The sequence below is a fragment of the Mustela nivalis genome, assembly GCF_964662115.1.
Source record: "Mustela nivalis genome assembly, chromosome: 2".
NCBI lineage: Eukaryota > Metazoa > Chordata > Mammalia > Carnivora > Mustelidae > Mustela > Mustela nivalis.
Window position 1 is genome coordinate 72,836,365 of NC_139021.1, and position 22,935 is coordinate 72,859,299.

General features: G+C 38.5%; 2 protein-coding genes across 15 annotated transcripts in view; one reads left to right on the top strand and one right to left on the bottom strand.

Moving 5' to 3' along the window:
- Positions 1-3,370, bottom strand: part of CSPP1 (centrosome and spindle pole associated protein 1) — a 168,827-nt gene extending 165,457 nt beyond the window's left edge. For 5 of the 12 annotated variants that reach the window (XM_082719107.1, XM_082719111.1, XM_082719115.1 and 2 more), the window contains exon 1: positions 1,666-1,825. Coding sequence is in view for 7 of the 12 variants with exons in the window: in XM_082719108.1 (XP_082575234.1) it covers positions 3,173-3,186 (14 nt within the window). In the remaining 5 variants the exon portion in view is untranslated. Of the gene's footprint in view, positions 1-1,665; positions 1,826-3,172 lie in introns of those variants that run through there. The other 7 variants (XM_082719108.1, XM_082719112.1, XM_082719113.1 and 4 more) reach the window with 2 other exon arrangements.
- Positions 3,371-3,442: 72 nt separating this feature from the next.
- Positions 3,443-21,105, top strand: COPS5 (COP9 signalosome subunit 5). Of its 3 annotated transcripts, none has more exons than XM_082719150.1 (8): positions 3,443-3,933; positions 6,074-6,308; positions 7,907-8,035; positions 8,713-8,778; positions 9,314-9,399; positions 14,912-15,023; positions 18,405-18,553; positions 20,866-21,105. In XM_082719150.1, exons 1-8 carry the CDS (start codon positions 3,791-3,793, stop codon positions 20,948-20,950), a joined length of 1,005 nt encoding a protein of 334 aa, XP_082575276.1. In that variant the 5' UTR covers positions 3,443-3,790; the 3' UTR covers positions 20,951-21,105. The 3 variants fall into 3 exon arrangements, with proteins under 3 accessions (XP_082575276.1, XP_082575277.1, XP_082575278.1); XM_082719151.1 differs by having other exon boundaries at positions 3,476-3,739; XM_082719152.1 differs by having other exon boundaries at positions 3,629-3,941.
- Positions 21,106-22,935: the final 1,830 nt, after the last annotated feature.

The following is a 22,935-nucleotide window of genomic DNA, read 5'->3' on the forward strand; positions in this document are numbered from 1 at the left end:
CTACGAAAGTCTTAGAAAAAAGAGAAGGGAGGAGGTGAACCAGAACAATGTTTCTCATTTCCCATCCATCTAGAAATCTTTCCACCAAATGAAAAGTATTTAATCTTTTCTCCTAGCAGATACATCCACAGGATCAATTTGCTTCCATGAGCATACCCAAATTCTGACAAATCCTTCTAAATGTTGCTATCAAGTAACTGGCAGGGAGAGAGGAAGGGTGAAGGTTAGGATACAGACAGAGTGAATACAGAAAAGCACAATTAAGGCTTTTAGCAACTTACATCCTTAATGGTGATGAAAAACAGTAGCATAAATTAGCCTTTCACTTATGCAAAATTGCCAGAACACTCGCTCAAACACCTTTGCCTCCCACTCAGTATAGCAGTGGGAACGCAAATCAGAATGTTAAAAGAATAATCTGAAATCTGCTCAAAGTTTGTAATAAATCACACGTGCCTGAGAACTTTGAGTAAAAATGTGCTGAAACCAACCTTTTCAATTTAGCCTATTTAAAGCCATCTGCTCCCTTTCAGAAGGTCACCTGTACGCAGGAGACCTAAAATTTCATCCCCGGGGAGGATTTAACCTATTTAACCACCACAGAGCCCGTGTCCTCCTAGAAAGAATATTCAGAAAAGAAAGCAGCATCTCACTGGTTTTCGTGGGATTCCTTCTTGCTTGTCAACGTGTTATACCATTCTTTCATATAAAACAGAACCCCTCTGAGGATATATGGCTTTTTGCAAACGTATATGGGTTGCTATTAGGTTCTTAGCATTTTCCGAGGTGTTTGGAAACTGTTGGTTTGTTTGCCGGAAGTGAAGGTAAACTTTTGAATCCCATTGTCTGAGAGCCAGCTTCCCTCCAGAAATGAGTCCCACTGCTCTCAAGAAATGAGTCCCCCATTTACTGAAAACTGGATTCCAATTCCAGACACCAATCATAAAATGAAGGCAATTAGAAGAGATTCGAGCTTAAGGAAAACAGAGTATTAACAGCACCAACTTCACAGCGCTGTGCTGATTGAATAAATTTCACTTGCAAAAAAAGCAAAGCGTTGAGAACCGCGTCGAGCGGACACTCTATAAACGTTAACCATTACCCAGCACCCAGTAAAGGAAAAGTGCTCCAGAAGGCTTAGCCCAGCAGCGGAGAGCCGGCTGTTGGGGAGGGAAGGCACGCGGGAGCTGTGGGTGGCGGCCCGGTTAAGAAGCGTCAACGCGTCGTCAGGCAACCGGGTCTCCACAGCACCCAAGGCGGCGGTGGCTGCCGGGGCCCCGGAGTCCAGACCGCGTAACTGAGGCACCGTCCCTAGCCACCAAGCAGCAGCGAAACCCCCGGAACCCACGTCCCCGGCCGAACTGCTGCGAAACCCCGACCAAGATCCTGTATCTGAGATACCGACCTCAACCCTGTAAATCGGGCACCGCCCCTAGCCCGGCGTCTGCGAGACCTCACCTAGCAGAGAACCCTCGCCCTCCCAAACCCCGCGAGCCCGGCTCCGCAGCCAGCGTGGCAGCCATGAGACCTCCACCTCCGGGGAGCCCCAGCCCCTACCCCTGCCCCTGCTCCCGCCCCGGGGCCGCGAACCCAACCCTGGGACACCACCTCCCCCCGACCACACCCCGCCAGGCCCGCTTCCTATCAGTGGTTGACTTGGCTTACTCGGGAGAGCGGGCTTGGGGAAGACGCACAGCGCCCTAGAGAAGCTCTTCGCCGGCAGAACGGAGAGCGATGGCAGCCCAGCACCGGAATACTGTGACAAGCCGAGTAGCCCCGACTCCGCCTCTAAAGCCGAGCCCTCCGCCCGCCCTTCCCCAACGGACGAATGCGACCCCGCCCCCACTAGGCCGGGTGTAAGGTTGCGTAGTCGGGGCGCCACCTGCCGTCCCGGAGGCCGCAAAGCACGCTCACCGGTTCTCAAGTTAAATCCTGGGAAATTCTTTCCAAGCTAAATCGACTCTAGCTAGCTCCTCCAAACCTTCCAAGCCACAGACGGCGTGGAAAGAATAAAGGGTAGGGGTGGCAGTGAGAGAAAAAGTTTTGGCATACACCTCTCCTGCGTATTTTTCCTCTCCAAGAAGTCTGGTCAACGTTTGTCCTGGGCTTTTATAACTAATTTCAACATATTCGGCTCACTCCAATACAGAGCGGCCATGTGCCACCTCTAGAAAAGAGATCTCTAGCTTCCCAAGAGAGTGGAACTAAGAATACTTTATCCTAAATTACTTTGTAAGAGGGTTTTAAAAACAAATTTTCTTCAAATGTAAGTTAATGTCAAAACTGCAGGAAGGGGTGTAGATTCGCTAATTCTAATGTTTTTATTTTAACTATTTGCCATACACAGTACTATAAGGGGAGGACACAACTCAGAGGAGTGTCCTGAGCTCTGAAGCTTACAGGGGGAAGAAAAAATTCCAAGCAAACAAATAAGTACAATGCCATGTAACAGTTATAGAAGCACCTACAGACATTTAAAGACACCTGAAAGGAATCATTATTGGAGAGTGGAGGAAGTCAAGAACGATTTCAAGATAGAGATCACTGAGCTGTGTTTTTAGATTAATTTCATCTCCCAAGCAAAAAACAAAACAAAACAGCCACCAGGGGAGAGTAGTTAAGCAACGATGTCCACACATCCAAAGTTTCAGGGTGATTTAAGATGAAGTTGGAAAGGTGAGCTGTGATGCTACTCTTCCCCTCCCTCCTCCACTCCAGGCCAAAAACCAAACAAAAAAACTATTGACCATCTGTGTTGGGTGTCAGGAATAAACAAGGAACACAGAACTGGTTCCTAGGTTTTGGAGCTTAGAATCTAGTGTGGAGTTGGGAGAATGGAGGGGAAGAAAAAAACATCTAAAATAAGGAAATAAGCAAAGTAATTAAACATTTCACTAACTGTGGGTAGAAAACAAGTTGGTGAGATTAATTTGGACTTGGGGACAGGAAGAGGTATCGCAGAGTTATGCTGAAGATTAAATCGTAAACTAATTTTAAGAATTGAGTACTGTTTTTTTCGGAACACTAATAGCTTATATAGATGTTAACTTTTACAAACACGACAAAAGACACCATCATAGCCTCCCACGAGTTTCCACAGCTTCCTTGGAATGTCAGAAAACTCCCCGCTAGCGAAGCGTAGTACCAAACCAAGCTACAGAATTTTACGCACGTGTAGTGACTCATCTGGAAGTAAACAAGGATACCACGTTTATCTTCGTCTCAACTAGCGTCCAGAACTACTTATATCTCGAGTTTCTCACAGACATCCTTATTGTTTGGGCTTTTAACAAACATTTAAGATGTCTACATCCACATAAAAACAAGCTTTTTCTCCTCAACACAGCCTAAGGATCTATCCATTTTTAATATGGCGGAGGCCGAGCCTGCGCAGTACGAACAAAGAGGACCCGTTCCAGTTTCTGGCATAACGGTAACATGCCCTTCTTCCGGCGGGGAAGGCTATACCATTCTCATACCCAATTATTGTGTTTGTCCTAATTCACACATGTGATTTTCTACGACAATGCGTTCTCATTTCAGCCACAGGAAGACTTCTCTGTCTCTATTATGTAACCGCTGTTTATATCGTGGCATCCCGAAAGCGTTCCCTCCATCCCCGAATGGTCTGTACCGACTTCACCTCCGGTTCTAGGTGTCATGGCTGCCTCGAGAGACTAGTACGAGTTTGTACCTGTGGTGGGAAGGGTCCGAAGCCCACACCCGGGAACCCAGTGAGGTAAAGTTGCGTCTCGGTTGTGGAGGCGACAACTTCTCCGATTCCTCGGCAATGGCGGCGTCCGGGAGTGGTATGGCTCAGAAAACCTGGGAATTGGCCAACAACATGCAGGAAGCCCAGAGTATCGATGAAATCTACAAATACGACAAGAAACAACAGCAAGAAATACTGGCGGCGAAGCCCTGGACTAAGGAGTGAGGAGGTCCCTGGCGAGACGCAGGGGAGGGAAGGGGCGGCGGGAGTTTAGGACACCCAGGAGGAGTGGGAGTTGCAGAGGGTGGAGAGTTTGTGTTTTCATGGGCAGGGAGAAGAATATGCCCCTGAGAAATTTTGGTCCTTTTGTCTCCTCAGGTAGAGCCAAAACCCCTCTCCGGGGCTTGCTTCAACTCCCCTGTCTCTTTAACCCATTTGATTTCAGAGGATGTAAGAGGAAAAGGACAAGCGAGTATCATCTCATTTCTTATTATCTGTATTGTCATATATATGGCACACACCCTGCTTTAAGTCTTGTGTCGATTTACACCTTGCTGGGACCTTCAGTTTATCTCAGACTGGAGACTGCACCTGTCTTTAAAACCCAGATCAGCCCAGGGGTGTCTAAAATGGGACTGTGAGCCATCTTTCAGAGCTCTATAATTCATTGTTGACTGCTGATAACTGTTTCAGAAACAACGAGGCTCCACCTAGTCTCCCAAAACGTTACTCCACCAGATCTCAAGAGCTAGGAATTTTATCCGTAGAGTTTAAAGCTCTTTGCTCCTTAGCAAAAGCCCCTTTTCTCTGGGAGTAATGACAAGTCAAGGACTATTTACCCACAGCAGATTGTGTGAGGGAGAGAGTAGAAAGTAGAAATGGGAGGTAGCAAGGACAGCATGTTTATCAAGTATTTAATATAGGCTGAGCACTGAGCTAGGAATTTCCATGTGTTATTTAATCTGCATGACAATCGTACTGTATTTTCATTCCTTTTCTTGCAAATAAGAAACAAGTAAATGTAAGTAACTTATTTCATCATCAGACTGAGGCAATGGACTTTTAAGTGAATAACAGACTGAAGTCAAACCTCATGACTGTCACTAGTTAGTTGACTGGCCCTAGGAAATTTGTGTATCTTCATTTTTTATCTATAAAAAGGAATTAAGACCTATCTATTGGTAATATCATAAAGATTAGATGAGATAATATATTTTAAAGGGCCTACAATGTATGTAAGGGGAGCACAATAACTATCTTTTTTTTCTTTTTCCCAGTAAATGAAGGAGCCAAGATTTTAATTCATGTCTTGACTCCCAATACCAGGTTTCCATATTTCTCACTTGTAACTGAAATCTGTGGGTAGACATATTAAAAAGGCTTCTTGGGAAAAAAAGTTGGGGGGGTGTGGTAGGGGCTTCTCAGAGACATTGACTGACCACATTATTAAAAAGTGCTGTCTGCTTACTTTTATAACATTATACATTTAAGGTTGCTATAGCCTATCTGCTTGCTTTACTCTCTGATTGTGGCTTAAATGTATTCATCCTAGCTCTCCTGGGCTGCATCAGTGACACGGAAGTTGTAATTTTATTCAAGATAGTTTAGTCACATCTACATATGACTAACTGAAACAGTGATGGAAGCAGAAGTAAAGATATTGGAGCTACATTTTCAATTCTGAGGCTGATGGCACAGAAAGTAACACACTTTTTCAAGAGTACTAAATCTAATCACAGCTAAAACTAATCACAGCTATCACTTATAAAGTTTTAGTGTGTGTCAGGCAGTAAGCTAAGCATTTTATATACATTATTTCACTTACTTTATTTCCTCCTAACAACAAATCTTTGAAATATTCCTATTTGCAGATGAGGAAATTAAGGCACAAACATGAAGTGGTTATCTCTAAGACTACAGCCAGTGTCAGGGTAGACTCCAATGTAAGCAGGTGGATGTCAGAGACCACATTTGGAACCATTAGGCGAGAAAGTTAGGCCTGAGAATCTTGAGGTGCCACCATCCAACTAGAGTCAGAATGAGAGATTTGGTGATTCCAAAATTAATTGAAAAAAAGTCTATTGAACTGGTCATGTAATTCCTTTCTACTTGAATAGCATATTTTAAAAATTATTTCACACTTTTCCCTTCCCCTGAAAGGAAATATTTTGCAGGACCCTGACATGTTTATCATTTCCAATCCCCTGCAGGAAAGCTACTTCCTTTTTCTTTTCCACATTCTACACTCTTTCCCCTTGCCATAACTATAAGTTGCTTCAATACTTACTTGTAATCTTTACAAAAACTGTCTTTGAAATTATGTTTTATATAAGTTAATTATACGGTGCTTTTGTTTTGTAGCCACCATTACTTTAAGTACTGCAAAATCTCAGCATTGGCTCTACTGAAAATGGTGATGCATGCCAGATCGGGAGGCAACTTAGAAGTGATGGGCTTGATGCTGGGAAAGGTGGACGGTGAAACTATGATCATTATGGACAGTTTTGCTTTGCCTGTGGAGGGCACTGAAACGCGAGTAAATGCTCAGGCTGCTGCATATGAGTACATGGCTGCATATATAGAAAACGCCAAACAGGTAAAAATATTGTTCCTTAAAGATCAATAACTCTAAATTAAGAGTCTCGTGGTGACTCTTGAGTTTCTAAACTTAAAACAATCCTCATTACATAAAGTTCATATTTTATTTCCAACAATTTCTATGTAAAATGTGTAAAAGGTTAGCATGGATTTTTTTTTTTTTTTTTTTTTTAAACTCGTACTCAAGGGGCACCTGGGTGGCCCAATGGGTTAAGCCTCTGCCTTCGGCTCGGGTCATGATCTCAGGGTTCTGGGTTCGAGCCCCATATCAGGCTCTCTGCTGAGCGGGGAGCCTGCTTCCTCCTCTCTCTCTCTGCCTGCCTCTCTGCCTACTTGTGATCTCTATCTGTCAAATAAATAAATAAAATCTTTAAAGAAAAAACAAAACAAAAAACTCATACTTAAGAGAGTAGATCTTAAAAGTTTTCATCATAAGAAAAAAGTTGTACCTAATGTGCAGTGATGGATGTTAACTACATTTCTTGTGATCATTTTGCAATATATACACATATTGAATCATAGTGTATATCCAAACTAATACAATGTTATACGTCCATATCTCAGTAAAAAAAAAAAATTATTTCTCACACTCAGTATCAGATGTATGTTTATTTTTTTTTTTAAAGATTTTATTTATTTATTTGACAGAGAGAAATCACAAGTAGGCAGAGAGGCAGGCAGAGAGAGAGAGAGAGGAGGAAGTAGGCTCCCTGCTGAGCGGAGAGCCCAATGCGGGACTCGATCCCAGGACCCTGAGATCATGACCTGAGCCAAAGGCAGCGGCTCAACCACTGAGCCACCCAGGCGCCCCTCAGATGTATGTTTAAAACCAAAAAATTGGAAATGACCTAAATGTTCCTGAGTATAAAACTGATTAAACAGGCGCCTGGGTGGCTCAGTGGGTTAAGCCTCTGCCTTTGGCTCAGGTCATGATCTCAGGGTCCTGGGATCGAGCCCCACATCGGGCTCTCTGCTCAGCGGGGAGCCTGCTTCCTCCTCTCTCTCTGCCTGCCTCTCTGCCTACTTGTGATCTCTGTCAAATCAATAAATAAAATCTTAAAAAAAAAAAAACTGATTAAATAGATTATGGTATAGCCATACAATGAACTGTAAGCCTGCCTTTAAGAGAAATAAAAATTAAAAAGTAGTTATATCTTTATCTACTTGGAACAAACCCCATGATGTTGTGTTGAGTTGAAAAAGCAGAGTGTAGAGCACTGTATGTGGTATGCTGTTGTGTGTATCTCTCTTAATCTATGCATATGCAAAGAATATGTCCGTAAGATAGGTATTATATAAGCAGTGGTTATAGTGGTTTACATCTGGGTTGAGAAACTGGGTAGTTGGGGGTAACAAGGTAGGAAACAGACTGAATAGCCTTACTCTACTTGTGTCTTGTTAATTTTATTCCTGGAGCTTCAGGTATTGTGCTTTGGGTATTACCTATTGGAAATAATGCTTTTTTAACCTAAAAGCAGCATATGCTATCCACTGTTCTGAATGTTTTCATTTTATCATAATGCTATGTAAGCAGACAAATGACAAGTGTCTTTAAGATTAAACAGAATTCTCAATCTTCTCTGCCTTCTTTGTTAGGTTGGCCGCCTTGAAAATGCAATTGGCTGGTATCACAGCCATCCTGGCTATGGCTGCTGGCTTTCTGGGATTGATGTTAGTACTCAGATGCTCAATCAGCAGTTCCAGGAACCATTTGTAGCAGTAGTAGTAAGTATTTTTACAATCAGTCTTAATTAAGTTCTTCATGAAGATTTATTAAAGCAAATATACAGAGAAATAAAAACTGTAGAACAGTCTGGTGTCATTATGCCTAGGATTGAATCTGAATTCCACCTCCTAGAAGCTGGGACTTCAAACAAGCTACTTAACCTCTCTGTAACTCTTCCCTAACTCTGTAAGATGAGGGTGATCACAGCACCTATGTCTTAGTTCCCTGCAAACCGTAGACATTCAGTAATGTTGACTGAATTGAGTAAGTCAGAAATTGCTAGAGCAGCTCTTGCTATGCTCACAGTGTTTTAGATACAATCCAGGTTACTATGAGAAAGGTAGAAAACTGTTCCTCTAGTAAAAGAAAACTTTTGAAAAAGAGATGAGAAAGTCTTCAGATCTCATTCTTAAATAGTATAATAACGAGATCTACTTTCTAAATTAATTATGATAATTTTATACTTAACCACTTTATTCAACTTTGTTGTTATTTGGTTTGGTCATTTTTTTCCAATTATTTTTTCCTGTTATTTGGTTATTTTACTCAGTGTTTGTATGTGTGCATGCATGCATAGTGTTCTATATATGTAGGTAGTTCTAAGTTTAACATTTAAACAAATGGAAGTATATAACAGTTTCATAACTAGCAGATATCAAATACATCTTTCTTATAGATTGACCCAACAAGAACAATATCTGCAGGGAAAGTGAATCTTGGAGCCTTTAGGACATACCCAAAGGTAATTTTTAAAATTCGAAGTCCTTATAATTTTTTAAATGACTTATTTTTAAAGTCATGTTATGGTTAATACCCTGTTTTGTCCTAAACAGTTTGAAAATATTTACAAAATAGCAGTCAACCAAAACAAATTGTCTTTAGCAAAAGATAACACATTTGTGTTATATGTTGCTAAGAAAGCAGTTTTCATTTGTTAATAAGTACTTGTGTGCCCATCGTGACATTCTGACAGGTACTAGACCACAAGCTAAATATATCTGTTTCTGTCCCTACAAACTGAAATAGATATTAGCATACGTGTACATCCCCTGACAAGAAAAAAATGAATCTATAAACCAAATCCAACCATTAGCCATCATTGGGGTTGAGAGCCAGAATAAGCACCTTTTTGTACTGGAATGTCTAAGTTCAATATGTGACTCCCCAGAATTAATGTTTCTATAAATGGAAAGCTGCGTAGAACGGATGTTTTTTTCTGCATGAATGTTTGTCTGTGGTTTCTTTTTTAATCTTCTATTTTCTCCATTTTTGTTGAGGGCTACAAACCCCCTGATGAAGGACCTTCTGAGTACCAGACTATCCCACTTAATAAAATAGAAGACTTTGGTGTACATTGCAAACAGTAAGTAATTTTAACGTGTATGGGATACCACAATCATCATAAGAATCCTTAGTCCAAGCCCTTAATTTCACGGAGGAAAATAAAGGTTCAGATGAAATGCATCTCATAATCCCTTTTTTTTTTTTTTTTTTTTTTTAAGATTTATTTATTTTGACAGAGAGAAATCACAAGTAGACAGAGAGGCAGCCAGAGAGAGAGAGAGAGGGAAGCAAGCTCCCTGCTGAACAGAGAGCCCAATGCGGGACTCGATCCCAGGACCCTGAGATCATGACCCGAGCCGAAGGCAGCGGCTTAATCCACTGAGCCACCCAGGCGCCCTCATAATCCCTTTTAAAATTGTAGTAAGAATACAGAATTTAGGATAATGTTTGAATTTTTTATTAATAATCATTTTAACCTATTATTTGCCTTTCACACAACTATAAATATTGTCAATGTATAAGATACTTAGCCCATTGTTGAAATTAACAACTGAAAAAAGTTGTATTCAAGATGAACCTGACACCAGCATGTCTGCAAGCTCTCATAGTAACCAAGTTTCATTTGTTTGTTTATGAGAGCACATGAGCAAGGGGGAAGGGCAGAGAAAGAAGCAGACTCCCCCTACCCCCACCACTACCACCACCGAGCAGGAAGCCCAACACAGGGTTCTATCCCAGGACCCCAAGATCATGACCTGAGCTGAAAGCAGCCTCTTTAACCAACTGCGTCACCCAGATGCCCCTCAAGTTCCGTTTAGTAAAACTTCATCCTAAGCATTTTCACTCCAAAATTTAAAGAAACCATTCTAAAACCAATGAATTATATACTTCTTTAAAATAGTGAATATTGTATGGTGAGTGCTGGGAAGTGTGTAAGCCTGATGATTCACAGACCTGTACCCCTGGGGTAAATAATACAGTATATGTTAATAAAAATAATTAATAAAAAAAAAGAAAATAGTGAATGTTAAGGTATATGAATTACATCTCAAGTTTTAAAAGTATTAAGCCAGTGAAAACAGTTTCTCCTTCTGAATATATCTTGCCGCATCACACTGACCTTCCCACCATATTCTGGAGGCTGAACCAAAGCACTGGCCTTCTAACTAGTCTTCCAGTTCTCCTGTTCACCCCTTTAAAGATCTTTTGTCAGCCAAATTGATTCTGTTAAAATGTAAGTGAGGCCATATTCCTCCTCCTCCAGAATGATTTCCTGTATCACCAAAAATAAGATCCATAGTCCTTTTGATGGACTAACAGCCCTATGTGATCTGACCCATACTACCTCTGAGCTCATCTCCTATCACTAAATCTTTGCTCTCTCCAGTCCAGTCACAAGGGCCTCCTCATGGTTGTCAGAAGTGCCAGGCAACTTTCTGCCTCAGGGCCTTTGCATTTGCTGTTCCCTCTTCTGAGAAAATTGTTCCTGTTTCCACGTGGCTCACTGACTACTTCAATCATGGAGTATCTGTTTAAGGGTCACCTTAACAGAGAATGTTTACTGGTCACCCTGTCTAAAATAACACCTTCCAGTCAGTCACTGTGTTTCAGTTTCCCTGCTTTTATTTTTCTTCTTAGCACTTACCATTCTGGTATGTTTTTGATTCCTTGTTATAGACCCCTTTAGAATTTGAGCTTCATTACAATAAACTTAGTTCACTGCTGTAGACTAACATTTAAATCAGACATGGCACATAAAAGGGTGGGCATCCCCCCAAAAATGTTACCTAAATGATTAGGGTCCCCTTTTCTCCATACCGCCTATCCAAACTTCTAGGAATACATCTTATTCTTCCGTTCAGAAATTCTTAGAAAATTCTAGAATTTCTAAATTTGAGTTATAAGATGTATGTAATGTCATCCCTTACATACATCAGGGGGAAAAAAAAGATTATTTTTTATTTTTCAGTTAGAGACTTGGGATTAAATCACATAATTTGCCCTATTGGAAAAAAATTATTTAAAGAAGACAAAAATTTAAACCATTCTAGTTTGAGATAATTGCTCCTAAGCATGGAAACACCTTTGCTGTGATACTTTCTCAGCGTAAAAGTAAATTTTTTTCATTTATATTGAGTTATAGTGATAGAAAAAGCTTATACCTTTAATACCTACGCTACTTATTACACTACCAACAGCAGTTTTTGAAAGAAAAAAGACTGAGGCAGTCTATGCTTTCTGTATCCAAACAAACCTACATTTCCTATTTTACTAAAATAGAAGCCCATCAGAGAAGAAGAGCCACTTCTAGCAATCTACATTGTTAGAGCCTAGAATTTTGAATCTGAAATTACTTAGATATCCAAAGATAATCTCTTAAGATCAATTCCTGAATAAGAGAGAATAAATTCTTTCCTAGGGAAAATAAGGGGCTTGATTTATTTTTGTTTAAAATCTTTAATGAAACATAGTGCCAGGCTGAAAGAGCGGGGTTTGGGACAGCCTGCTTATAGATCCATTTCCGAACTTATTTGGTAATAAGGTATGACGTCCAGTTTATCTTGGTCTTTCTTTCCTGCCTTAAATCCCACATCATATTGCACACCCAAAGTCTGTTTAAAATAAAGAATATAATGTAGATATTAAATATTTTTAACTTTGAAGAACCTTAGTGAAAATAGGACACGGGTTGTTTTGTTTTGTTTTGTTTTGTTTTTTTAAGTTAGCTTGTATGTTATCAGTGTTATGCAGGAGCATGGTTTAAAGAGTAAAATGGTTCTATGAAACTTATTATGAAAAATAACAATTTGTACCATTCCCTTTCCCATCCCCCAGAGGCAGTCACATAAACTATTATAGTTATTCCTATATGTATTTACCCCATATCTTCAAACAATGTGCTGATAGCGCTACTTCTTTCTGTTCTAGACAGTATCTATTATTGACTTCCCATACAGAAGATGAGGTTTTAGCTCCCCAACTAATTTTGAATGTTCTTCTTGTTTTCAACTCTACTACTGAGATTTGCAGCTAATCACTACATATTAGACAAAAAATTTCATTGCATCAGCCTCTGGTATTAAAACAGTAATTACATTAACTTCCATTAATTTTATTTTTTTTATTTTATTTATTTATTTGACAGACAGAGATCACAAGTAGACAGAGAGGCAGGCAGAGAGAGAGGAAGGGAAACAGGCTCCCTGCTGAGCCTGTGATGTGGGGCTCAGTCTCAGGACTCTGGGATCATGACCTGAGCCAAAGGCAGAGGCTTTAACCCACTGAGCCACCCAGGCGCCCCGATCCATTAATTTTAAAACAAACTCTATAGAACTTCGTTTGAGTTCTCTTATTTTCCATCCTTTATAAATCCAAATGTCTATTGCTATATTCATCTCTCATTTCTTTTTTTTTCCTCAAGTACCAGAGATATAGCCCCCTGCTTTCTAAAGCTGACCTTTTCTACTTGAGCCCCTCATCCCCTCCCCATACCTAACTCCCTTACTCCTGGGATCTTACTTCTTAAATACTCTCTTAAATGTCTACAGTCTGCATGTAAAAATAAAACAGAGTTTTGATAGTAGATACAACTTCTCATATCCTTTCTCTGCCACTTACTAACTAGCTTTGAGTAAAATCTTTTCTGTCTGAACATTTCTTTGTCTACAGACTGGGAATAATAAATGCTTTATGTGTATGGTTATAAGAAAGACTAAATGAAAATGTATGTAAAGCATCCAGAACGTAATAGATGCTCAAGAAATATGCTGTTCACCTGCACATTTCATTAGCCATGTCCTGTCCATCTTCAGATCCGCATAGGTATCTTAATCTTGAAAAGACCCTCACTTAATTCTGATGTCCTCAAATTCTTACTCTTTTTTAATTTCTTCACTCACTCCTCAATTAATTCAACAAGAATTTCTTATGGTGTCCACCTGTCTTTTATCTTTTGCACCACTAACCTGCATCTGAGCCTTTCTTCATATCTGCTGCACTATGATAGTATCCTTTATGGTCTCCCTGCCTACTACTGTTTCTCTGAAACACATCCTATTGTAAACACCTCTTTGGCCCTATCATTGCTCTGCTCAAATATCTTCCGTGAGTCCCCACTATCTAGAAGATAAAGTTTAAATTTATTTTTTTAAGTTTTTATTAAGTTCTAGTTAACATACAGTGTAATATTAGTTTCAGGTGTATAATCCAGTGATCAGCATTTCCATACAACATCAGGTGCTCATGACAAGTGCACTCCTTAATCCCCATCACCTATCTAACCCATCCCTCCACCCATGAAGTTTAAATTTTATTACCTTTTGTGTAATATCTTCTACCAAATAGATCCCAACAAAGCTTTCTAGGTTCCCCTCATATAGTTATTCTGCTGTTGCTTAACTGTCCAGCCAAAGTGATTTATTTACTGTTCCTTTTATGACTTTCCTGTTTATAAGTCAGTGCTGCTTGCTTAATGCCCTCCTTGCTGTCAGCATACGCGCACATAGACTCATGTAAGGGTTACTCTCAGTCCCGCCTTCTCCCTAGGACTTCTCAGGCAATTCTGTCTACACTGAGAGTACTCAGTATCTCTAACATTTAATTGGTGGTGGCTAATTCTGTATATGCCCTAGAGCATCACTGTTATTCACTATATATCATTATATTTAATTTTTTGTGGATTCATACCACATTTCCCCTCTAAATAGTATTAAGCTCCTTAAGGTTAAAAAAAAAAAGTCTCTTGTTTCTTTGTATCTATTGATGTACAGAACCTAATGAGTATTTATTTAAATATTTATTACTTTAAAAATACATGGTTTTCATACATTTAACCAAATATTTTCATGAGCTTACTGATTATAAATCAGGCACCTTTGAAAGTAGTATTTTTTTTAGGCACTCTAAGGATTCTACTTTGAGGTTTGCTTTCCAAAAAGCAATATATCCTGGGCACCTGGGTGGCTCAGTGGGTTAAGCCTCTTGCCTTCGGCTCAGGTCATGATCTCAGGGTCCTGGGATTGAGCCCAGAGTTGGGCTCTCTGCTCAGCAGGGAGCCTGCTTCCCCCTCTCTCTTTGCCTGCCTCTCTGCCTACTTGTGATCTCTCTCTCTGTATCAAATAAATAAATAAAATCTTAAAAAAAAAAAAAAACAATAGATCCTAATTAGGGGATTAGAAGGAAGAAATGGGAAAGCCACATGTCATTTTCAGTATTTTTAAAAGCCTACCAAAAATTACCATTGACCCTAGAAAAGCAGTTCATTAAGTTTATGTGCTTTTTGGCCAGAATTTATGAACTCAATAACATGGATAAACATACGTCATTCAGAAGTTCTGACTAATTGTTAAGTTTTGGGGAATGCTGGACTCTATAGTGGGAAGAAATTTAACACAAGAAAGTTTAGTTAATAGAAGATTTAAAACCATGCCTCTGAAGCGTAAGGAAGCCATACCTATTATTCTATTGGACTAAAAACTAAAACATAACTATTTGGATATAAAATGTAATACACTTAAATTTGGCCATAACTTTTATGTGAAATGGTTGAATTTTTTTTTTTAGCTTACTAAACTTGTCCTTTTGTTTCCTAGATATTATGCCTTAGAAGTCTCATATTTCAAATCCTCATTGGATCGCAAATTGCTTGAGCTTTTGTGGAATAAATACTGGGTGAATACGCTGAGTTCCTCTAGTTTGCTTACTGTAAGTACTATATTTCCAAGGAATGCATTTGAATTTTATCTAAGCTACATAAGTTGTTTAATATCCGAAACTTTTTCCTGGAAAGGTTATACCTGACTTAGCCAAGACACCAGGGCTGGGATAGATTCTGCACATGACCAGAGCTGGATTGGGATACTAGGTAAAGCCAAGATCTGTGTCATGTGGCATTGAGATTAAGTCCAAGTGACAAATATAGGTGGCCAGATGAAAGGGAAATCTGCCCCTTCCTTAAAGCGACAGAGAGAAAAATACAAATATTGTTTTTTGTTGTGTCAAGTGCCTCAGGTAGGACCCCAGTTACAAGTGACAGGAGACGCATCCAAGCCGGCCTAATCAAAAAAGAGAATCTTTTAAGCTGTGAAGTCCAGGAGTAGGGCTTACTACAGGCAAGTTTGCACTGAAACAGTATTGTGAGATCTTTGTCATTCTGTCTCAGCTTTGATTTCGTATCAGTCAGCTTCAGTTTTGGACTTCCTGTGAAAACAAGATTGCAGGGGCTCCTGCGTGGCACCTGGGGTTAAGTGTCCAACTCTTGGTTTTGGCTCAGGTCCTGATGTCAGGGTCATAAGATTGATCCCAGTTTGGGCTCTCAGCTCAGTGCAGAGTCTGCTTGGGATTCTGTTTCCCTCTCCCTCTCCCTTTCCTGCTCATGCTGTCTCTTAAATAAATAAATCTTTAAAAAAGGGGGGGGGGGGACAAGATGGCCGCATTAACTTCAGGCCTCCCGGCCTCTCATTTTCACATTCAAAACAGAAGATCAGAATACACATAGTCACGCAAAACTCCAGGCAAAACCTCATTGTGTCTGAGGTTTGTTTAGGTCACATGCCCATCTTAAAGCTCTGGGCCAAGGGAATGAGCACCATGAGTGGCTGTGTCAAGGCAAGTACTTCACTGCTTGGGCTGGGCTAGAAAAAACTCAGAAGCACATGGACTAAGAATTAGGAAGCATCGTCCCCAGAAGGAAATCAGAATATCATTAACTTAAAATAGCAGATGCTGGGCAACAAAAAATAAGATAAAATAAATCACTGATTTTTTTCAAATATATCATTAAAACAACATAACTTAGAAGGATATTTATTATACAAGCTTCTACTGGAGCTTAGTCACAAACAGTTGCTTTTCCTTTTTTTTTTTTTTAAAGTAGGCTACCTCACATAGTACAGAATAGCATAATGGTTAGAATCACAAAATTTGGTACAAGGTAAACTCATTTCAAAAAGAACTCTGGCACTTTACTAGATGTGTGTGACCTTCAGAAAGTTATTTAATGAGACTAAGCCTATTCTTGGGTTCGGTGATAACAGTACCTACCTACATCATTAAGTACCATGACAGTTAAATGAAATTCTTTATGTAAATCAGTTAACAAAGTGCCTGGCATATAATAAAGCCTCTGCAAGTTACTATTTTTTGTTTGGTTCATTTCTTTGTTCATAGGAAAAGGCCTCACTTGAGCATAATTTCTGTGATTCTATTATTTACTTTAAAGATTTTATTTATTTAGAGAGAGAGCCTGAGCAGGGGGAGCGGGAGAGAGAGAGTCCCAAGCAGACTCCCTGCTGAGCACAAAGCCCAACAGAGGGCTCAGTCCCATGACTCTGAGATCATGACCCAAGCTGAAGCCAAAAGTTAGACACTTAACTGACTGAGCCACCCAGGCAACCCTTTCTATGATTTTAAAAAGAGTTCTGACAGACTTCTTATTCTTACTTTGTAACCTTAACAGTCAGAAGTAGCAAATTAGGAGGAAGGAAAGTGATCATTATAGCAAACGTTTATTAAGTGCTGCTTTTGTGCCATATACTGCTAAATGCTTTGTGTGTATTGTTTCCTTAGAGGCAAGTATACTGATGAGAACCAGAAGTGACATATATTGGCAGAGGGAAAAAACACTAAGACCAGAGCAGTCTGAACCTTTCTTTGCCTAAAGGCAAACAGCTCTACCTACTCAGCCAGCCAATGGCTATCCCTGTATTCCAGCACTGCATATGTTGAGGACATTAATAATCAAGAAGAGGTTAAATTAGGTTAAATTGTATTTTCTTCTTTTTTGTGGTTGTATATATGGTTCACTACAGCATTTTAGGAAAAAATTTATAGGGCTCCTGAGTGGCTCAGTCGGCTAAGCATCTGCTTTCAGCTCGGGTCACGATCCTGGGATCAAGCCCCTCGTTGGGCTCCCTGCTCAGCAGGGAGTCCACTTCTCCTCTCTCTCTGCTCCTCCCTCCCTCATGTACACACTCTCTCTATCTCAAATAATCTTAAAAATTTTTTAAAAAGAAAAAATTCATAAATGTATGTTCAGTGCATCTCTTTCTCCAGAGAGATGTTCAAGTTGAACTTGTACATTGTCTTACAGATTGAGTAAATAGAGTAATGTACTAGTTGTTGCCAAGTTGTTTATTTAACCTTCACTCTTTTTTGAAGATAAGGGAAAGAAAATGGAACATATACTTCATAATGCATCTTAGTGAAAAGTTGTTTTCCATTTTAGACCACAACATTTTAAAAAAGAAAACCCATAAAAATGCTCAAGTGCTTAATGCTTAAGTATACATATATAACTGTTAAAGTTTTTCTTTTTAAAAAGTATGAAATATTAAGGGACAAATGGTATTTATAGGTGTGTGTGTAAGCATATAGCAATACTCTAAAATATAACCAGGATTACAGCTAAGTGGAGGGATTATAGGTGTTTCCTTTCCTCTTTACTTTGCTCTACATTTTCCAAATTGTCTGTAGTAACTATTACTTTATAATCAGAAAACCTAAGATAAATGTTACTTTTTAAAAATCGTTCAGTATTAAATGCTGAAATTTCAACAAGAACAAATAATAAAATTAGCTAATAGTTAAGCCTTTATCAGTTGCCAAGGACAGTCCTAAGAGCTTTATATACATTACCCCATATACATTACTTAATTTAGTCTTCATGATAGCCTTAATGTTAGAAATTATCACTATCCTCTCCCCAATTTTCAGAAGACAACTTAAAGGCACAGAAAACTAGGGAGTTTTCCCAAGGCCTCCCAGCTAATCTGCAGCAGGACCAAAGCTGAGACTCTGGCCTATGTACTTCACAGCCTCTCATAATAACAAGAATTAGATTAATGAGTCAAAAAGAATTCCAGATTTAATCTTGAAATTATAAAGGGAAGGAAAACTCCACACTCGAACTGCTTGAACTTTGGAGTCAGTTTGTACAAGTAAATCTTATTTCTTACTTCAGTGACTATCCCACTTAAATTTCATGGTGGAATTCTTTGTAAATGAAATGTTCTAAGAAAAAAAAATTACATTAAAATATATATATATATGCACACACACACTGACACAATGCCATTTTCCCTACAGAATGCAGACTATACCACTGGTCAGGTCTTTGATTTGTCTGAAAAATTAGAACAGTCTGAAGCCCAGCTGGGACGAGGGAGTTTCATGTTGGGTTTAGAAACACATGACAGAAAGTCAGAAGACAAACTTGCCAAAGCTACAAGAGACAGGTAAGAGCAAATCTGTTCCTACCCCTAACTAGTTCTTTTTATTTCAGAATTTGCACCTTATAATTGGATTCAAATTCCTTATGTTTCAACTTATTTACAACTTAGAATGGTACCTGAATGTTGATTTCTTGAGATCTTTAAGAGTTGTCAAATGCAAATTTTAGCTTAGAAAATTTAGATTAAAACATTTAAGGTTTAAAGATCTAGGTAATGTATTATTAAAAAACTGCCAGTCATCTTTTCTAGATGTAGCTAGAAAGTGTGCTGAAGAAAACCAATCCATCACGGGATCTTTAAAAAAAAAAAAAAAAAAGAGGGTGGTTGGGTTATAGACATTGGGGAAGGTATGTGTTATGGTGAGTGCTGTGAAGTGTGTAAGCCTGATGATTCACAGACCTATACCCCTGGGGCAACTAATACATTATATGTTAATTAAAAAAAAAAATTCTGCAAAAGGACATCCAAATCTGTTCTAACTTAATTGTCTTTTGAGGGATTGTATTGAGATTTCTTAAATTTATCAAACTTATTTTTATGAAGCTTTAAACCCCTAAATATAAAAGAAATGACTGCATTTCTCTTAAGTTATTCTTCTGAAATTATCTTAATACAGTAATTTAGTATCCCAAATTACACTATCAAGAATTTATTAGGAACAAACTTGGAATGTTTTCTCTGATAACTTATGAAATAATCAGGTGGCTCTTCAGATGCATAGAGGATTGGAAAGACCACCTAAATAGCATGTACTTTCATATAAGTGTGAACTTTAATGTGATAATTAGCTGCAGAGAATAAGGGAAAATTATGTTGACATCTATATAAACTGATACCTTGGTATCCATCTTCAGAAAAATTGAACTGGTCAGGAGGACAGAAAAGAGAGATGGGAAGGTAAAGTGTGTTAGGAGCAGAAGCCATCTTGGGTTAAATTATCTTATTCTTTTCCATGAATTTTTAGAAGGTTTAAAGCTAGTGACTTGGTTAAAAATTTAATCTTTCTATAATATTAGGTCTCATTTTTTTATGAGTGTATGCTTTTGCTTATCTATTTTTATATCATTTGTGATTTATAATTTTATCTACATTTACACCTCAGTTAGCAAGCAAAAATTTCACAATGGTAATGTCTCTAATTATATAAGAAGAAAAGTAGGAAGGACAAAAGTAGTAGTAAACAGGTAGAGTATTTTCCTTTTGTGGGTAACTTTATAAAAATTGGATATCTTCTAAATATTGTGGGGTTTTACTGTTTTTTGCTTTTTAATTTTTATCAGTTTTAAAACCCAAGTCCTTCACCCACTGACTTCGACCTTTAATTGTTTGAAGGATGTTTATGATTATTTTGGGGGGAAAAGCATAGTATTCTTTAAATTAATCTCTTTTTTAATAATTCTAAGTAATAAACAATAAGGAGTAAGATTTTAATGTAATATCAGAATCAGTCTGTAATGAAGAATTATATATAACTTCAGTCACCTTCCAAAATGGAGCTTTTCCCAAAACTGTTGATAAGTAACAAAATCAACTATTGTAAATTATATCAAATTTTATACTGCTCTGTTGTGAAGCTTCTAGTAAGTGTAGTTGACTCTTGAACAATGTGGGTTTGAACTGCATGGATATGCTTATATGTGGGGTTTTTTTTTAGTACAGTATTTAAATACAGTACAGTAATATAAATGTAGATTTTAAATACTTCTCTGTAGCTTAGTTTTTTGTAAGAATAGAGTATATAATATATGTAATGTACAAAATATGTGTTAATCAACTGTTTATGTTACTGTTAAGTTTCCCTTAATACTAATCTCTTAGTAGTTAAGTTTTGGGGGAGTCAAAAGTTACATGTGAGGGGTGCCTGGGTGGCTCAGTGGGTTGAGGCCTCTGCCTTCAGCTCAGGTCATGATCCCAGGGTCCTGGGATCAGGCCCCGCAGCGGGCTCTCTGCTCCGCGGGGAGCCTGCTTCCTCCTCTCTCTGCCTGCCTCTCTGCTTACTTGTGATTTCTCTCTGTCAAATAAATAAATAAAATCTTTAAAAAAAAAAAAAGTTACATGTGAATTTTCAACCAAGTGGAAGATTTGGTACCCTTAACTCTCATGTTGTTCGAGGTTCAACTGTAATGAAATGGTTAAAAGACTTGATGAAGGCTAAAAATCACAAGAGTAAACTGTAAATTGTGGTTCATGGAGTATAAATAGAACTGAAAATCATTATTGGGGGTACAAGGATGGAAATGGAGGGGAGGGAACTTGCATATTCAAAACAGTTTTAATGTTCTTATGACATTATGTGATGTGTTTTTTCTTTCCAGCTGCAAAACTACCATAGAAGCTATCCATGGATTGATGTCTCAGGTTATTAAGGATAAACTGTTTAATCAAATTAACATCTCTTAAACAATCACTAAGTAGTACTTTTGACTGAAAGCCAGTATGAGAAAAATACTCAAGTAACACTTTAAAACCAGTTACCAAAAATCTGATTAGAAGTATAAGGTGCTCTGAAGTGTCCTGAATATTAACATCGTGTAATAAAGCTCTTTAAAATGAAATTGTTCTTCCGTTATTTTGTGGGAGCAGTTACATTATTTTTCTAGTATCCTTTAATGTTCTTGACTGTAAGAGAAAGAAATACATTGGCTATTGTGGACATTACTGTTATGAACATTGGAGTGCATATGGCCCTTCTTTTCATTACATCTGTATCTTTGGGGTAAATACCCAGTAGAGCAATTGCTGGGTCATAGGGTAGCTCTATTTTTAATTTTTTGAGGAACCTCCACATTGTTTTCCAAAGTGACTGCACCAATTTGCATTCCTACTAAGAGTGTAAGAAGGTTCCCCTTCCCCCACAACTTCTCCAATATTGTTGTTTCTTCCCTTGTGGAAAGAGCTAAGATGCCTTTCGGCAGACAAATGGATAAAGATGTGGTCCATATATACAATGGAATATTACTCAGCCATCAGAAAGGATGAATACCCAACTTTTGCCTCAACTTGGATGGGACTGGAGGAGATTATGCTAAGTGAAATAAGTCAAACAGAGAAAGTCAATTATCATATGGTTTCACTTATTTATGGAACATAATAGCATGAAGGACATTAGGAGAAGGGAAAAATGAAGGGGGAGAAATCAGAGTGGGAGACAAACCATAAGAGACTATGTACTCCGAGAGAGTTTTAGAAGGGAGGGGCTTGGGGGATGGGTGAGCCTGGTGATGGGTATTAAGTAGGGCATGGATTGCCTGGAGCACTGGGTGTTACACGCAAACACTGAGTCATGGAATACTACATCAAAAACTAATATACTGTATGGTGATTAACATAGCACAATTAAAAAAATAAAAAGATACAGAACAAAAAGGAAGAAATATTTGTTGGAACCTTCCTATTTTCTAAATTTAAAACAAAGAATTTCAGCACTCCACTTGCCATACTGATTATCAGAGCCACTTTTTAATTCACTTATACCTTCTTTTGGTAATCTACTAGTAAAAATATAATTTAACATAACATTTTTATTTTCTTTGAACGTTAACCATGTCGCATCTTGAGTTATTTTCCTGAAAATTAAATAACTTAAGACAGAGCCTAACATAGGTTTTCTAGTCATTCAAATATTTACTAAGTACCTTTACTGAATAGGTCAAATTTTACTCTGCAGATATTCTGAACAAGAAAGACAAGGCCACTGTCCTGTCCACACAGAAGCTACCATGGAGGCTAAAGCTAAGTTAACAAGAACCTATGTGTACTAGTATGAAGGGAAAAATAGTATGCTGGGAAACTCAGGAGGAACACTTACACTAGGGAGTTACCCAGGTAGACTTCTTGAAAGAAGTGACCTGATATAAAGCTGAAATTTGAAAGATAGGAGGACTAGCCAGAAAAGCATAATGGTAACGCAAGTTTATAAACAGTAGTACAGTAACGTGTAGAAGGCTAGAGGTAGAGAGCATGAACCTAGTACCTTCAAGAACTGATACTCAGTGAGACCTGAGAGTGTTCAATTGGACATGAGAAGTAGCAAAAGATGACTTTAATAGATAAGATGAGGATAGATTCTGCAGAGGCACTTTGAATTTTATCCTAACAGCAATTCGGAGTAAGAGTTTTAAACAGCAGAAATGTACCAGACTCATGTTTCTAAGATCTGGGGGTGAGGCACGGCTGAAAGCAAATGAAATGACTTGTGGAAAATAGTGAAAAGACAAGACAAATCATGGAAACATCAAATACAAAAATCGCCAGAGGAAGAGAAGACCACAAGAGCAGAGGAGAAACTTTAAGAAGTAATTTATCAGTGACTTGACATTCTGCCAAGAGGTCAAGGAAAAGAAAGCCTAAAATTTTTCTGTTAGATTTAGCACTGAGGTAATCTT